The 16,332-nt window shown below is 37.0% G+C and overlaps 1 protein-coding gene across 1 annotated transcript in view; it reads left to right on the forward strand.

The window, feature by feature from the left end:
• The window catches only part of LOC136264970 (uncharacterized), an 88,700-nt gene that overhangs the window by 21,183 nt on the left and 51,185 nt on the right, over positions 1–16,332 (forward strand). Inside the window, exons 10-17 of the mRNA XM_066059737.1 lie at positions 8,289–8,395; positions 8,442–8,531; positions 8,904–9,075; positions 9,874–10,017; positions 11,245–11,283; positions 11,340–12,545; positions 12,599–12,853; positions 12,912–13,027. Coding sequence (XP_065915809.1) covers positions 8,289–8,395; positions 8,442–8,531; positions 8,904–9,075; positions 9,874–10,017; positions 11,245–11,283; positions 11,340–12,545; positions 12,599–12,853; positions 12,912–13,027 — 2,129 coding nt within the window. The remainder of the gene's footprint in view (positions 1–8,288; positions 8,396–8,441; positions 8,532–8,903; positions 9,076–9,873; positions 10,018–11,244; positions 11,284–11,339; positions 12,546–12,598; positions 12,854–12,911; positions 13,028–16,332) is intronic.

A 16,332-nucleotide genomic window follows, 5' to 3' on the forward strand; every position in this document is an offset into this window, starting at 1 on the left:
TTTCAGTGGTTATCAAAGAGGTGTTTTTCGTACTTTTCTTTGTCTGTGATGCTGCATAACTAATCCAACTTTAAAATTCTTTCTACTTGTGAAACAATGTCCTGCTCACATGTCTAGTACTTGGTAGTGCCTGAACAGCTACTTGGAAAATTTTCCATTGCCCCCATTTCAGAAGTACTTGAATATGAATAAGCTATAACAATAGTTCTCACCTTAGCCCAATGTTATTCAGCTTGTAGGATAGTGAGGATGACAAAGTACTTTCTGTCTGAGTGTTTGTCATGGCCAAATCCAAGTTGCACGTACTAATCACGTGAATATTATTCAATCCCCACAATTGATTTTGGCCTTAATACTTGAACTGTATAATAGACTGGCTCATTTGTAACACAATTTCAAGGGGGAGGCACTCCAATATATCCTGTACTCTGATCTTTGTCCTCGGTCAAAACGAATGTCAAAAGTCAAGCAAAAAATTTGCAGTAGGTCAAACGGCAAATTCGTTTGTAAAGTGCATAGAGTAACTCACCAAATGTTGGACAGACTCCAAAATCGGACACGATTACTCGAGCTACAACAAGAATTTTTGAACAATTAGGCTGTGGCACTTTACACACCAAGTACCAGCTTACTTGGCTTCTTTGTCTGGTGGCAGCAGCCCTGCAAAGTCATTTCTGATTAATACATATAATCCATTGATTCACGGAATCCAACAGTTTACAAACCACACTTACATCCAACCAACAGTTTTATACCTCTACTTTGTAGAGCAACTCATCTACTTTCTAAGTATTCCCAATTTATTTTATGAAATCCTTTTAATCACGAATTACAAATCAAATAAAACAAGATATCACTGGAGTAATAATCGCACCATGAACTTAAGTGTGGTGTTTGTAAAAGTGTGCAGTACACATTTCCCGTAAACTTACTGTATCTCAAGCAATGTATACTTAGTCAAGTTTCCACATACTTAAATTTAATATGGAGCGATTATACTCCAGTGACGTCTCACTTTATTTGATTTGTAATTCATGATTAAAAGGATTTGATTAAATGAACTGGGAATATTTAGAAAGTAGATGAGTTGCTCTACAGTGCAGATATAAAACTGTTGATTGGATGTAAGTGTGATTTGTAAACTGTGGGTTAACTTTTTTTTCTGGATTATACGTATTAATCGTCAATGATTTTGTAGGGCTGCTGCCACCAGACAAAGAAGCCAGAAAGTTGATACTTTTTGTGCAAAGTCCCACAGCTTTGAACTACTGTATCTAAAGAAATATAAATTGTTCAAAAATTCCTGTTGTAGCATAGTAATCGTGTCTGATTTTGGAGCCCATCCAATATTAGGTGAGTTACTTTACCACAATTGATACTTTTAGAATTAGAACATAGCCATAATTTTATGAAAATTTACAAAAATTTTGTTAAAAGTCAAGCACATATTTTAGCATAAGTCAAGGGTCAAGGCTTATTTTCTTGAGTTGATCACTTTGACCGAGGACGAAGATCAGAATGCAGGGTATATAGCTATTGGAGTGCCACTCCCTTGAATTAATAAATTTGTGTGCTACAAAGAAAATAATACACAAGTTTTTATTGGGCTATTACTCAAAGAAAAAAGACTCAATTCGATTAAAACTATACACCATCTTATTCGCCTGCTCATGGAGAGTTCTGTTTCATTTCATTTCTGTAGCCCCAATGGTATGGGTGTCACATGCATTTGTTTACAATGCAGTAAAAATAAACAAGATAGTCATCATTTCTTCTATGAAACCGCCTTCATATCTATAATGCACAAGTGACTACAGGGCTAACACTATACCTTGTCTGATGTGCTAATCTATAGTAAATATTTTAAGCCAAATTGCAACATTGTGGACTAATGCAAACGGAAGTTATGGCTGCAAATGTAAATGCCTATATTTCATTTTCAGTATAGTCGCTGTACAAATCGGTCACCTTGCTCTACCTACTGCCTAGCACTATAATTCCAAAACTACTCTCCACAAAAGGCTGAAACTTTGGTGATTCATTCCTTGGACACTGCAGATAATGCTGAGAAAATTTAAAAAATCTAAAATTGTGCAAACAAGTCGGGTTTTTGCTGAGACAGCCACATATCTGGCCAGACCTGCAAAAATTGGGCATGTGGTCACAAACTACACCTCATCACATAACAGGTAATGTCTCAGTATTGGAATAGAATATGTGCGCTCTGTGAATCAAGACACACGGTAGTGTGTCGTGCGGCCCAAGAAGCCGGCGCGCCACACCGTGAGTATATTGACAGGAAGAACGAAAACGTCATTTTCACACCTTTGTATCTCGGTGATCACTTATCTGATTGGAACCAAATTTGCTACACAGTTGCCCGCCAGCCAAGGGAGTCTACATTCCAAATTTGAAGGAAATCGCTCCAGCGATTTCCGAGATACGAGCTGCCAAAGTTTCGTTTTTTTTTCTTCGTTTTTTCTTCTTCGTCTTTTCGCACACTTGCAAAAATTGCTATAACAAGCAAACGCGTACTCCGATCGCCTTGAAATTTGGCACACAGAAAGGGAGTCCAAAGGCGAATCCTAGCATCAAATTTGGTACAAATCCAATGAATGGTTCAGGCGTTATGACCGATTATTCGCGTAAAACAAGATCGATTTGTTGTCACGCCTACAGGGTAAACCGCTTCATGGAATGAGTTGAAAATTGATATGTAGATGGAGTAACCATCGTAGGAGTGCCTTTTGGTGGTTTGAAAGGAATCGAGATAAAGACCACGGAGATATGACACAAAACCCAACCTGTGTCACAATTACGCGATCGATTTTTATGAATAAAAAAGTATTAGTTTTCAGGCCTACTAGGCAAACCGCTAAGAGCAATGAGCTGAAAATCGGTGTATAGCTGGAATAATCTTCATAGAAAGTCCTTGCAGTAGTACAGAAGAATCAGGTTACAAACCACTGAGTTATGATTCGAAAGCCAACTCCGTGTAGCAAATGCGAGATCGAGATACTCTAATAGAACAGTCACCCTAATAGAGCATTCAGCTAATTTATTTACTCCATTATAGAATTTTATTGCATCACAAGTTATTCTGTAGGGAGTTCAGCTGCAAACAGTTAATCTTATAGACAGTTCAGCAAGAAGACAGTCACCATGTGGAGAGTTAAGCAAATATACCACTATAGAGATTCAGAACATTACAAGTCACACTGAAGAAAGTTCAGCTATAAACAAGTCATGCACTGTGTAGAGAATTCAGCTACAATTAAGTCACTCTCTAGAGAATTCAGTTACACAGAATTCTGCTACACACAAGTCACTGTGGAGAGAGTTCAGCTACAAACAAATTACCCTTTAGAGTGATCAGCTACAAACAAAACACTTTGCAGGGTGTTCAACTGCAACAAATCAATTACCTTTAGAGCGATCAGCAATGAACAAATCAACACAAATCTGCCTGTAGAGAGATCAGCTAGAAACAAATCACCCTGAAGAGAGTTCAGCTACAAAAAATCACCCTGTAGAGACATCAGCTAGAAACTAGACACAATGTAAGGAGTTCAGCTACAAGCAATCACCCTGTAGAGAGTTCAGCTAAAACAAATCAACCTGCAGAGAGATCAGCTACAAACAAATCACCTTATAGAGAGTTCAGCTACAAACAGATTACCCGTAGAAAGATCGGCTACAAACAAATCAACCTGCAGAAAGATCAGCTATATACGCACAAATCAATCTGTAGAGAGATCAACTACAAACAAATCACCCTGTAGAGAGATCAGCTAGAAACTACACACAATGTAAGGAGTTCAGCTACAAACAAATCACCCTGTAGAGAGATCAGCTACAAACTAGACACAAAGTAAAGAGTTCAGCTACAAGCAAATTACCTTGTAGAGAGTTCATCTACAAACAAATCAACCTGTAGAGCAATCAGCTAGAAACAAATCGCCCTGAAGAGAGGTCAGCTACAAAAAATCACCCTGTAGAGAGATCAGCTAGAAACAAATCACCCTGAAGAGAGGTCAGCTACAAAAAAATCACCCTGTAGAGAGATCAGCTACAAACAAATCAACCTGCAGAGAGATCAGCTACACACAAATCAACTTGTAGAGAGTTCAGCTACAAACAAATTACCCTGTAGAGAGATCGGCTACAAAAAAATCAGCCTGTAGAGAGTTCAGCTAAAACAAATCAACCTGCAGAGAGATCAACTACAAACAAATCACCTTATAGAGAGTTCAGCTACAAACAAATTACCCTATAGAGAGATCGGCTACAAACAAATCAACCTGCAGAGAGATCAGCTACACACAAATCAACTTGTAGAGAGATCAATTACAAACAAATCACCCTGTAGAGAGATCAGCTAGAAACTACACACAATGTAAGGAGTTCAGCTACAAATAAATCACCTTATAGAGAGTTCAGCTACAAACAAATCACTCTGTAGAGAGATCAGCTAGAAACTGGACACAATGTAAGGAGTTCAGCTACAAGCAAATCACCCTTTAGTGAGTTCAGCTACAAACAAATCAACCTGCAGTGAGATCACCTACAAAAAAGCACCTTGTACAGAGTTCAGCTACAAACAAATTACCCTGTAGAGAGATCGGCTACAAACAAATCAACCAGTAGAAAGATCAGCTACACACAAATCAACTTGTAGAGAGATCAGCTACAAACAAATCACCCTGTAGAGAGATCAGCTAGAAACTAGTCACAATGTAAGGAGTTCAGCTACAAGTAAATCACCCTGTAGAGAGTTCAGCTAAAACAAATCAACCTGCAGAGAGATCAGCTACAAATAAATCACTTTATAGACAGTTCAGCTACAAACAAATTACCTTGTAGAGAGATCGGCTGCAAATTAATCAACCTGCAGAGAGATCAGCTACACACAAATCAACTTGTAGAGATATCAGCTACAAACAAATCACCCTGTAGAGAGATCAGCTAGAACCTAGATACAATGCAAGGAGTTCAGCTACAAGCAAAATCACCCTTTAGTGAGTTCAGCTACAAACAAACCAACCTGCAGTGAGATCACCCACAAAAACGCACTTGTACAGAGTTCAGTTACAAACAAATCACCCTGTAGAGAGATCAGGTAGAAGAATTCACCTTGTAGAGAGTTCATTTCCAAAGAAACCATCATATAGAGAGTTCAGCTACAAAGAAATTACCCCGTAGAGAGTTCAGCTAGAAGAAGTCACCTTGTAAAGAGTTTAGCTACAAAGAAACCATCATGTACAGAGTTCAGCTACAAAGAAACCACCTGTACAGAATTCAACTACAAACAAATCACCCTGTATAGAGATCAGCTAGAAGAAGTTACCTTGTAGATAGTTCAGCTACAACAATTCACCCTGTAGAAAGATCATGCTAGAAGAAGTCACCTTGTAGAGTGTTCAGTTACAAAGAAACCATCATGTAGAGAGTTCAGCTGCAAACAAATCACTCTGTAGAGAGTTCAGCTACAAAGAAACCGCCATGTAGAGAGTTCAGCCTCATACAAACCACCTATTAGAGAATTCAACTAGAACAAATCACCCTGTAGAGAAGAAGTTACCTTGTAGAGAGTTCAGCTACAAAGAAACCACCATGTAGAGAGTTTAGCTGCAAACAATTCACCTGTAGAGAGTTCAGCTAGAAACAAATCACCCCGTAGAGAGATCAACTGGACAAAGTCACCTTGTAGAGAGTTCAGCTACAAAGAAACCATCATGTAGAGAGTTCAGTTGCAAACAAATCACCCTGCAGAGAGTTCAGCTACAAAAAAATCACCCTGTAGAGAGTTCAGCTAGATGAAGTCACCTTATAGAGAGTTCAGCTAGACGAAGTCACCTTATAGAGAGTTCAGCTACAAAGACACCACCATGTAGATAGTTTAGCTGCAAACAAATCACCTGTTACAGAGAGTTCAGCTACAAAGAAACCATCCTGTATATAGTTCAGCTACATTTCAAGTCACCCAGTAGAGAGATCAGCTGCAAAAAAAATCCTGTGGGGAATAATGAGCATGTAATAAATATATGTATATAATTTGTATAATTACTAATAAAATCAAAAATAATTGAAGTACTAAAATTCTTCTTTAAGTTCGTTTCTTCTTCCTGTGGTAAAGAAAAATCACATGGGTTAAAAAAGCCCCAAAGCCAGCCATAGGCCGGCTTTGCAGTATACAAATACAAAAAGAAGTGATATCTAATCAAAAACAGCCAAGCTGTAAAAAAAGGTGCGGCCCCCAAAAAGGCCATGGTGAAAAAAGATGTGAAATCCAAGGTGGCGGCCAAGAAATGGCTGTGATGGTAGGTTAATGGTTACATTTTAATAACGGCAATTCAGGTGAATTTTGTGCCGCTTGGTCTTGGCACCAAATTCACCTGAATTGTTGTTATTAAAATGTAACCATTAACCTACCATCACAGCCATTTCTTGGCCGCCACTTTGGATTTCACATCTTTTTTCACCATGGCCTTTATGAGGGCCGCACCTTTTTTTACAGCTTGGCTGTTTTTGATTAGATTTTATTATATAGCTAATTAAGTATGCAATAAAGGCTAAAAAGTGCATGGGCATAGGATGGTGACATTAAACATTATGAGTCATGAAAGTGTGAAAAACAGAGAAACTTTTATGTGCCCACATGCCCTGTTTTTGCAGGCCCAATCACATCTATTATAAAACTGAAAATCTGTCTGCTTGTCTGTCCACATTCCTTTGACATCACACGATTATCTCGCTAACCGATGCATGTATTGAAGCAGTTGCTGTGTCAAACAAAGCACCCATCATCTTAAAAATGCATCACTTTTAAATGAAGTTTCTAACTGCTATCATTTGTCATTTACAGCACAATTAGTGCAAGGGTGTAGACAAAAATTTGCTTGAATTCTTTCTGTAAATCACATGCAAACCACAAGTAAACAGCTTTCCATTTCAACTTAAGCTGGCCTTTATAAACAACTTACCAGGTATAGGTTTAAGTAAACTACAGATCACACTTGGTCAAAGTGGTAGCGCGTTGAACTTTCGAGTGGTCAGTGCCCAGATTGATTCCCAGTGGAAGTGTGTTTTTTTCTTCTTACCTGACCTTTTTGGTTACAAGTTGTTTTTTTTGCTTCAACCACCTTTTTGGTTACAAGTTGTTTTTGCTCCAACAACCTTTTTTGTTACAACTTTGAATTCTGGTTTTTGCAACTTTTTTGGTTACACCTTTTATATGCTAGCATTTAATTACTTCAGTGTTTGGCCCATTTTTTGTTTTACTGTATTGTTATGCTAAGGTAAGTGATTGTAGTCACAATATCCAGTTTGTTGGGTTAGGTACTGCAAAGGCTGCACATACCTTCAGTGCTGGCCACTAATACCTTTAAGTATACAGAAAATTAATATTGTAACTAATGGCATGTAAGGAATGCACAAGTATCAGTCACAACAATCTGTCACCTTACTTGAATGCATAACATGTGAAACTGCTGTACCATAGGACAGGTACCAGTACTGTAGGGCAGAATATACTGATGATACATGGTACATTATGTACTGTACAAATTCATTTCTTTTTGTAGTCAGATAGTCAAATGTCGTGTAGAATCTGAAATGGTATTATTACCTGCATGGCCTGTATGACAGTTACTACTAACATCGTATTATTGTTTACACCTTTGTGATAAACATGATGGGATAATATAAGGGCTTAGTTTATAGAGCTACACCCAGCTCACATTCTTTAAAAGTGACATCACCATGCATGCTACATAGTTACATGAATGGTACTGATGTTTAATGCTTGGTACCCATTGCTTAGTTAATACAGAGATGGCTCTGCACTTTTAGCACATAACATACACAGAAAAGAAAGTACTGCACTGTGAAGCAGGTACTACAACGGTATGTGCAAATCCATGTCTTGCATTTTAAACATCATTAATGATGTTACATAAGCTTGCATAATAGGACAGGTACTACTAGCACTATTTCTACCTGTATGGTAAACACTATAGACATACACAACATATTACAGTTTGATTCTGAGCATTATTGGTGCAACATGCATTTTCTGAATGTGTGCCTTGAAGCATAATTACGTTAAATAAGTTAAAGTATAGACAAGTGATGTTTTATACTTGGGTTTCCAATGCTGTGAAGGATTTTTTGTCACTAGACAGCTACAAGATTAAACTTAGTGTAAAGTGCATGACATTGTAAGCAGTCTTGCACTGTAGGGCAGGTACCAGTGCTAGTTTTATAATAACCTAATCTGTGCTTTGCAGGATTGGGATGTTCATTTTTAACCGAACAGTGTTCAAACAAAACAGTATATCCTTATTTGTGTGATCCAACTGAAGAACTAGTATGTACCCATGATCATCTGACAAAGGTGCAATATGACAGTACTGTATCTCTGATAACACTCATTCTGTTAGGGTAACTGTTCTACATGGCTTGGATTTTATAACTGTCCTGTGGCAGTTGCTTATAATGTTGAAGATTATTGTCGAGCCGATGGTGTTATGGTAAGTCTCTAATACGTACAACTATAATACTTAATGTACTGTAGCACTATAGTCAGTTCACATTTACCTGGCCACATGTTCATTTCTTTTATACATCTACCCAAACTTTTAGCATTGGTGTGCGAGCACCTGAGCTACATGTGTTTATCAAACAGATACTTCAGTTGAAGCTAAAATACAATACCTTATATTTGTGTGCATTCAGTATGGATGATTCAGCTGCTCAAACATGTTATAACATTCCTGTTCCAATACAAAACCATTGAGAGTGAACACATGTTCACATCTTGTTACTGTTTCTAGCAGGGGTCAGTTGAATGTAAACTGCAATACAAGTGTACACTGTCGTGAACAGTAAATACTATTCTGTAGCCAACAGGGACAGTGGAGAGCTTTTCCAGTAGTTCCATTTGTGTTGAAGGGGTGAGACTAGTATCATCCTACTCTTGTGGTACCTACATCAGAAAACCACAATTTCCATTTTGTGTGGCACAAAACTCATATACAATAAATGGTAGAAGTCAGTATATTCTCAATATAGAAGGTACGTACTGTATGTACAGTATGCTGTCAATGAGTTTTGAGAAACTACACATTATGATATACAGTATAAGTACCATGTTCTCTTAATTTTATTGTATTATATACTGTTTTAAAATAATTTTATATGCAAAAATGTGCAAGTTTCTAAGCGCACAACTAGATATAGAAAGTTTCCAAGCATTAAGCATTACACCTGTAGATTAGTGGCTTACTGTCATTAGTTAATACTGTAGTTATTGGCTTTCAACTACTATAAGTTGAGCTGAACCCTGAAAAACAGCTAAAAAAGAAAAAATGGATTTTTTCTCAAGAGAAATAACATGTCAGCCCACCAGATGATTAGTGATGACAGTAAAGGTGTAAAGAACAGACATGTGTAGTTTGGCCCCATCACAAGTTTGGGGAAAGGATTTATGGCTTTCCCATAGGAAATATATAGCAAAATCCTTGATTGGTTACAAATATTGTGTCAGGCATTTGAATGAAAAGACTTTAAAATATTTGATCAGACTACCAAAGGCAATTTTCAAGAACGTGTGAAATTGTATTGATGTGTTATTAAATGGTTTTAGGGTTCAACTCAACTCAATAAATACCTGCTATAATGGCACATCAAACATCAAAGATGTTAATGGCACATCAAACATCAAAGAATGTAGTTCATTTTTAACACTGTATCTACCACTGCCAGAGCTGCAAGAGTGAGATACTCTAATAGAGCAGTCATCTGAAATACTTTTACATGAAATATTTCACATAAAGGAAATTGTGGTAATCACGTTTTAAATTATACTAACAGGACAGCTATATGGATGTCAAGATGGACATGCTGTGATAACTGGTAATAACTGGTTAATGTCATGTCCTCCAACTGATGAGGTAGTATCACGATCTCCACTAGTTTACAATGCGTTACCTGTGATTCCACCCACAGCAGAACTTGGTAAGATTATTATGATGTTAACTAACATCTTCATCTCAGTATCAAACCTTTGACTTTTCATGTATAGTTTTAAGTATGAATTTAGAAAGCTTTACTTGTCATATCAACAGTTCAGTACAGTAAGTAAGAGAGAGAGTATCTAACTGGAATACAGCTAATATATGACAGTTCTACCCCTTTCACATAATAAAGCGTGAATTAGGTATCAGCTTTAAGAAGTACAATCAAAAGTTCTCTGTTACCAGTTGAAGATTGAATTTGATCAATGGTGGTAAAACTAAACTTGTCGCTGTGATTTTTATAGACTGAATTGGAAGTTGGACACTCCGTTCTTTACTTACATATGTATAATACTGTGAACTCTCAGTCATAGTTTTCAAAATAATTTGTGATGAAGCATACAGTACATGAACTGAGCATGTGGCCACTGAAGATATGATCAAGTTTTCATCACTAACTAACAGAAACCATTGTTATGTCTGTCTTACCACATTACAATGCACCAACAAGATGATTTCTATGCTATTTAGAGACCAGAGAATGACATGGGCAAGGGCTATTCACAAATTAATTGCTTAGTGCATTTTGTGTGCTTTAATACGCATTCTTCCACACACATCCAATTCTATTAACTTGGGAGACCATAACTTGGTAATACAAAAGCATACTTGTCATAATCCTGAAATGTTCTCCATCCATTAAGTTACGTTGGTGCTCACTACTGATCAAAGTTCAAGTCAAAAGCCTTTTCCAATCTGACGTTAGGATCATCAAAGGTGATGAATGTGGAAGACCCCTTTCTGTAAATCTGGTCACATACAGTATATCATTTATTGAAGAAAGGGTTTGAGAAAATACATAGCAACAATGGCTGCTAGTATCAAGGTTAACTCTTCTCATAGTGTTCATACTACACCATGACATTAGTGTATTAATGCCATTGATGCTCGTCTTGTCCAGAAAGTGTGTTAACAGTAAGGCCATTTCATTTTTGGTTTTGCCAATATTTGTTTAATAAAAATAGTTGTAAACAAACCAGAGGCTAGACCACAGTTGATCTCTCTGCAGATTTAAGTGACCTCACTGACATCAAAGGAAATGTTGCATAAAATTTCTAAATATATATATAGTTACTGTATAATTATCCAGTTACATGCATAATACCAGTGTGTATGGGACTGGATGAAGCTCCTGAAAATGTTTCATTTTTGTATTTGTGTGCTGTAGACTCCAGTGATTTTGATGCCTTTGAAAATGTTTTACCAGGTAAATAAGTGAATGGATGATTGGTTTAATCATATTTACATGGCTTATATTTGTAGCTACATACATAACACATGATCAAGGTCTGGTATCATTTGGAGGAATCAGCTTCCATGATGGCATCACAACTGTCTTGTTGCATGTGGACAAGTATACTAATAACACAATTCTTATCTGTCAGTTATTTGGATGTACAACATGTGATGGTCCCCTACTGGTAGACTCTTATACAGTAGTCAGTGGTAGTGTAATGTACTTAGTAACTAGTGGATCAGTAGTGGCCAGTGCAGAGTTTACCAATATAGTAACACAATCTAAACATTACAGTCTTATGTTGATGTTAAATCCACAAGCCAGTCACTCTTTTGTGTATTATGCAGTATCTACACTGTCTAATGATGGTAGTTTCTTCAGAGTTACTGCTTTAACCAACAATGTGGAGGTTAGGATAGCTCCTAGTAGAAATATGACTATTAATAGGTTTAAAATTTCCTATGGAGAGGAGTACATTACAACACTAGATATTGGAGAGTCAGTGATGGTTACCAGTAGTGAAGATCTTACTGGTTCTAGAGTAACTGCTAATAAAGCAATATCATTCTATTGTGGTCACTATTGTGACCCTGGTAACACTGAGAGTTGTCCACTTTTGATCACTCAAATTCCTCCATTCAATTCATGGGGGAACAATTTCATATTACACACCAATGTCAGTGGGTTGATAGGAAACATGTTCAAGTTGATATCATCTGATATCGGCGCTAGTGTGTCAATTAACTGTACTGATGATAGAATTAACTATGAGAGTAACAACTACCATCTTGGCTTTAGACAACACCTTGTTTTATCCATTACTCATCATCACTGCATAGTTAACTCTGATGAGAATATTCTGATCATACAATTCAATGATAGTAATCAGTCACCACAAGATACCTTCATGACTATCATACCGGCAACCAACCACTTTGAAGATCACTATGTGCTGAATACAAATAACAGTCATGTTGCATTAATTGTTTTAGGAACTAATCCTAATATCAATTCCTTGTTGTTTGACAGCAATCCTGCAACTGTGAGCTGGGAGACAGTTAGCGTAAACACATTCCATGCAGTTCTTAGTCTTCCTTCTGGTAGACACACACTTACCTTCTCAGGAGGTCATGTTAAATTTGGAGCTATCATATATGGATCTAGTGGGACTGATACATATGCACTTCCAGCTGGAATGAAACTTGATCTAGCCACTGACCTACCATCACAAGGTATGTTGAAATCTGTTATACACAATATGTCTTATCTGTACACTATTCTCCAGCTCCTTCACCAGTTCAAGATGCAGTAGTAACACTAGTTGATGGAATGATCAATGTCACATGGACACCTCCAGTTGTTCCTAATGGAATCATTTACCAGTACATTGTACAGAGAGTCAACTCTAGTGGGAAATTTTATCATCATGTTCCAGCTAATCAACACACAATATCACTACCATACATCAGTGATGCTCTTGTGTTTGTAGCTGCTGTTAATCTATATGGTCAAAGTGAATATATACGTGCCAGCTCCCAAAGTATGTGTGTTAATGTTATTAACTCATCACCCAGTGTTCTAATGTGTATTCTATGTAGGTCTTTGTCAGATACTTCCTTGTATAAATGGTGGCTCTTGTTCTACTAATGGACTAACATTTCACTGTGTCTGTAGTGGGCTATTTACTGGTTTGTATTGTGAGACACTTCAGAAGGTAGGAATCTTAATAATACAATTTTATTACTCAGAATGACACAGCTCCATTTACAGTAGGACCTCGATTATCTGAATCTCAATTATCCGAACCCTCGATTTTCCAAGCAGTATAATTGACCGCTCTATTAGGCTATTTCAGCATTAGTTGAATGTCCTATTAAGAGTAGTGTATGTCTATTAGAGTAGTTGAACATTACTCTGTATATAAACAAATGGGCTTCATTTATCCGAACAAGTTCACTTAACTGAACACTTTTATGATTGAACTGGCACACAGGTGTTCAGATAATGGAGGTCCTACTATATACCATAATATGTAATGCCAAATCTTAATTAATGAGCAAAACTTGCTTCTGTAGTTAACTAGTGAATATATTACGATATATACTTTTAATAGCAACCTTGATGCATTATTTTGAAATGCGTCAAGCAATTACTGTAGCCAATACAAAAAATTAATATTACAGTTGGTCCAATACAAATCTGATTGGTTAAAATAGTGTCCTGTATAGGCATCAGCCTATTACAGTATGCTTTTAATTTTGCCTATTATGCTATGCAGCAGTGCTCAAATTTTTTGCCTATTATGCTCATAATTATGCTCAATTTCTTCTGCAGTTCCAATGTTTTGTTATTTTCTAATGAATAATGATAAACTTTTGCTTATGAACAGCTGGTTAAATGTAAAAGTTAACGCTCATTGTGCATTAAGAATTTGGCTGCATTGTAAACTATAATAATAGTCATGTCAAATAACTATATTCCACTACGGCATCAACTGTTCTGTCCACCTTTTTCAGTGGCATGCATTTTTGCTTACAGTATGACATAATTATTCTGCCTATTATGCTAGCATTATGCTCATGAAAAAGGCCAAATTCTGATTCTTTTAGTTTTGTCTTGTGCTTTATTAGCATCTCTGCTGCATGCCTTGTACTTATTATCTGTGTAGCACTTGTGGCAATGCTTTAACATACCACTGACTCTACAGTTAAGCTTCAATTATGAAAGTTAGAATTGATATACTCTAATAGAACAGTCAGCTGCTTGATTGTTCTATTAGAGTCGTTGACTGTTTTATTAGAGTTGGTGATTGTTCTATTTGAGTATATCGATCTTTTTTCTGTGATATTTATTTTGACTATCAAGGATTTGTAGTATGACTGAAATATTCTTCCTATTATGCTAGCATTATGCTCAATGCTTTCAGACACCCAGCGGCGGAGGAAGTAGTTGATATGAGGGGGGGCTCCGCTGAGCTGACCCAGACTTATTTCTATAGTTTGGTAAGGTGAGACCAGAAAAAAAAAAAAGGTCACAACCAACTGACAAGAGCTTTCCACCTCACCAGCTACCATTTCTAGCTGATAAACTACGTAAAAATCCTTACATAGCTCGCTACACACTGACTACTTTATTAGAGTGACTGCTCTATTAGAGTATCTCGATCTTTATCACGGTTTTCAGCCCCACTCCAAGAAAGATAATTTCGGTGTGATATCATTCTGAGGGGGGGCTTTAGCCCCCTAGCCCCCCCCCTTTCCGCCGCCTATGCAGACACCTATTATACTCATAATTATGCCAGCATAATCAGTGGGTCCCAAATGAAAGTCTTATAAGAAGCAAGGCAGTAGTAGCCCAATCGGTCTGGTAATCAAAAGGTCAAAGATTGATGCCCAGGATGGGACATACTGCTACTTTTTCTTACTTGAACAAGAAACTTCACTCTCTTCGCTCCGGTCGCACAGCTGTAAAACCAGGAACATACTGTGTGTTAACTGTCCAGGACACAGCTAAGAAACAGTCATCCATTATCTGATTGCCATCTCCCTTGAATATAAACAAAGGGCACAAAAGCTCTGATTAGAAAATATGTACAAGTACAACATGGTGAATGGATGCCATGAAACATAGAAAAATTGAAAAATACTCTGTACCATTAATGATGATGAAGATTATAACAAAAACTCATCTTCAATACACTCACTGTTCTACAGATTCAGCAATCTTGTGGGAATTGTATATTTGTCTTATGTATCACACTTCAAAAATTTTACTAGAACTTCATAGCAGCTATTGTCAGGCAATAACTACGTACCATATAGTCCAATAAAGTGTTTACTTATACACTTTGATGAATCAATAACTAATACTCCTGCTGTGAGTAACTACAGTATAACTAGAGCTGTAAGGCATGCAGCAATCATACATTTACACAAGTATACAAAAAATAACTAGAGTAGGGACCATAGTACATTGATAAAAAGTACTGAAACAAGCTGGAGTAGTGCACAATATTAAATTGCAGTAAAACAATAAGAAGTAATATATCCCTATCAGGGGCGGATCCAGAGTTTGGAAAGAGGGGGGGCACCTTTCTGAAAAACAGTTGAAGACCAAAAAACTTGCTGAAAACCAGTTGAAGACCAAAAAAAAAAAAAAAAAAAAAAAAGGTCACGACAATAATAGCTAGTTATCCTTACCAACTATATCACGTCTGTTATGTAAAATAAAATCCTATTTATAGCTTCATAGGTAAGCTACACTGCCTCATGAACATTGTGACTGCTTTATTAGAGTAATTGACTGCTCTATTAGAGTATCTCGATCTTGTATGCAATTTCTTGAAGGGGGGGGGGGCATTTGCCCCAAATGCCCCATCCTGGATCCGCCACTGCCTATACCAGATACATGTATAAGACTTCTTATTGTTTTATTGTGATTTAATATCATGCACTACTCCAGCTTGTTTCTGTACTTTTTATCGATGTGCTATGGTCCTTACTCTAGTTGAAAATTCCAATTTTTTTTGCATACTTGTTTGTTAATTTTTCTTGTAAAGTAAAAATATTATGACTGGTGAGCCACACCTACCGCATCAAAGAAAGAAACGGCACTTCATGCTCCAGCTATCATTGTTGAAAAGTGAAATATCCATTGCACTTCGCTGTCAGCTATGTTCAACCCATTACACAGCATTACGAATAAAGAACTGTTCAAAAAGCACAACTACAATCAGAGTAACCACTATGAAAAAATAATATGGATGATTTCTATTACAAAGGGACCATCACATGCTACCGCCAAATCAACATCTTTCACAGTCAGCAAAGATGAATGGGACCTAAAGAAGGACACTGGCAAGTCCATGAAGAATGCATTGTAGGTAGTGCGGTATACCAAAAGGCATGGGTCTAGATGAAGCAACATCAAACAGTGAAAAATCAAGCCCGTAGCCTTAGCCGTTATTGAGTTATGCTTGTCTGAAGGCATTAGTCAGCTACTCGGTCAGTTAGTAGAAAA

The sequence above is a fragment of the Dysidea avara genome, chromosome 1 (genome assembly GCF_963678975.1).
Source record: "Dysidea avara chromosome 1, odDysAvar1.4, whole genome shotgun sequence".
Taxonomy (NCBI): domain Eukaryota; kingdom Metazoa; phylum Porifera; class Demospongiae; order Dictyoceratida; family Dysideidae; genus Dysidea; species Dysidea avara.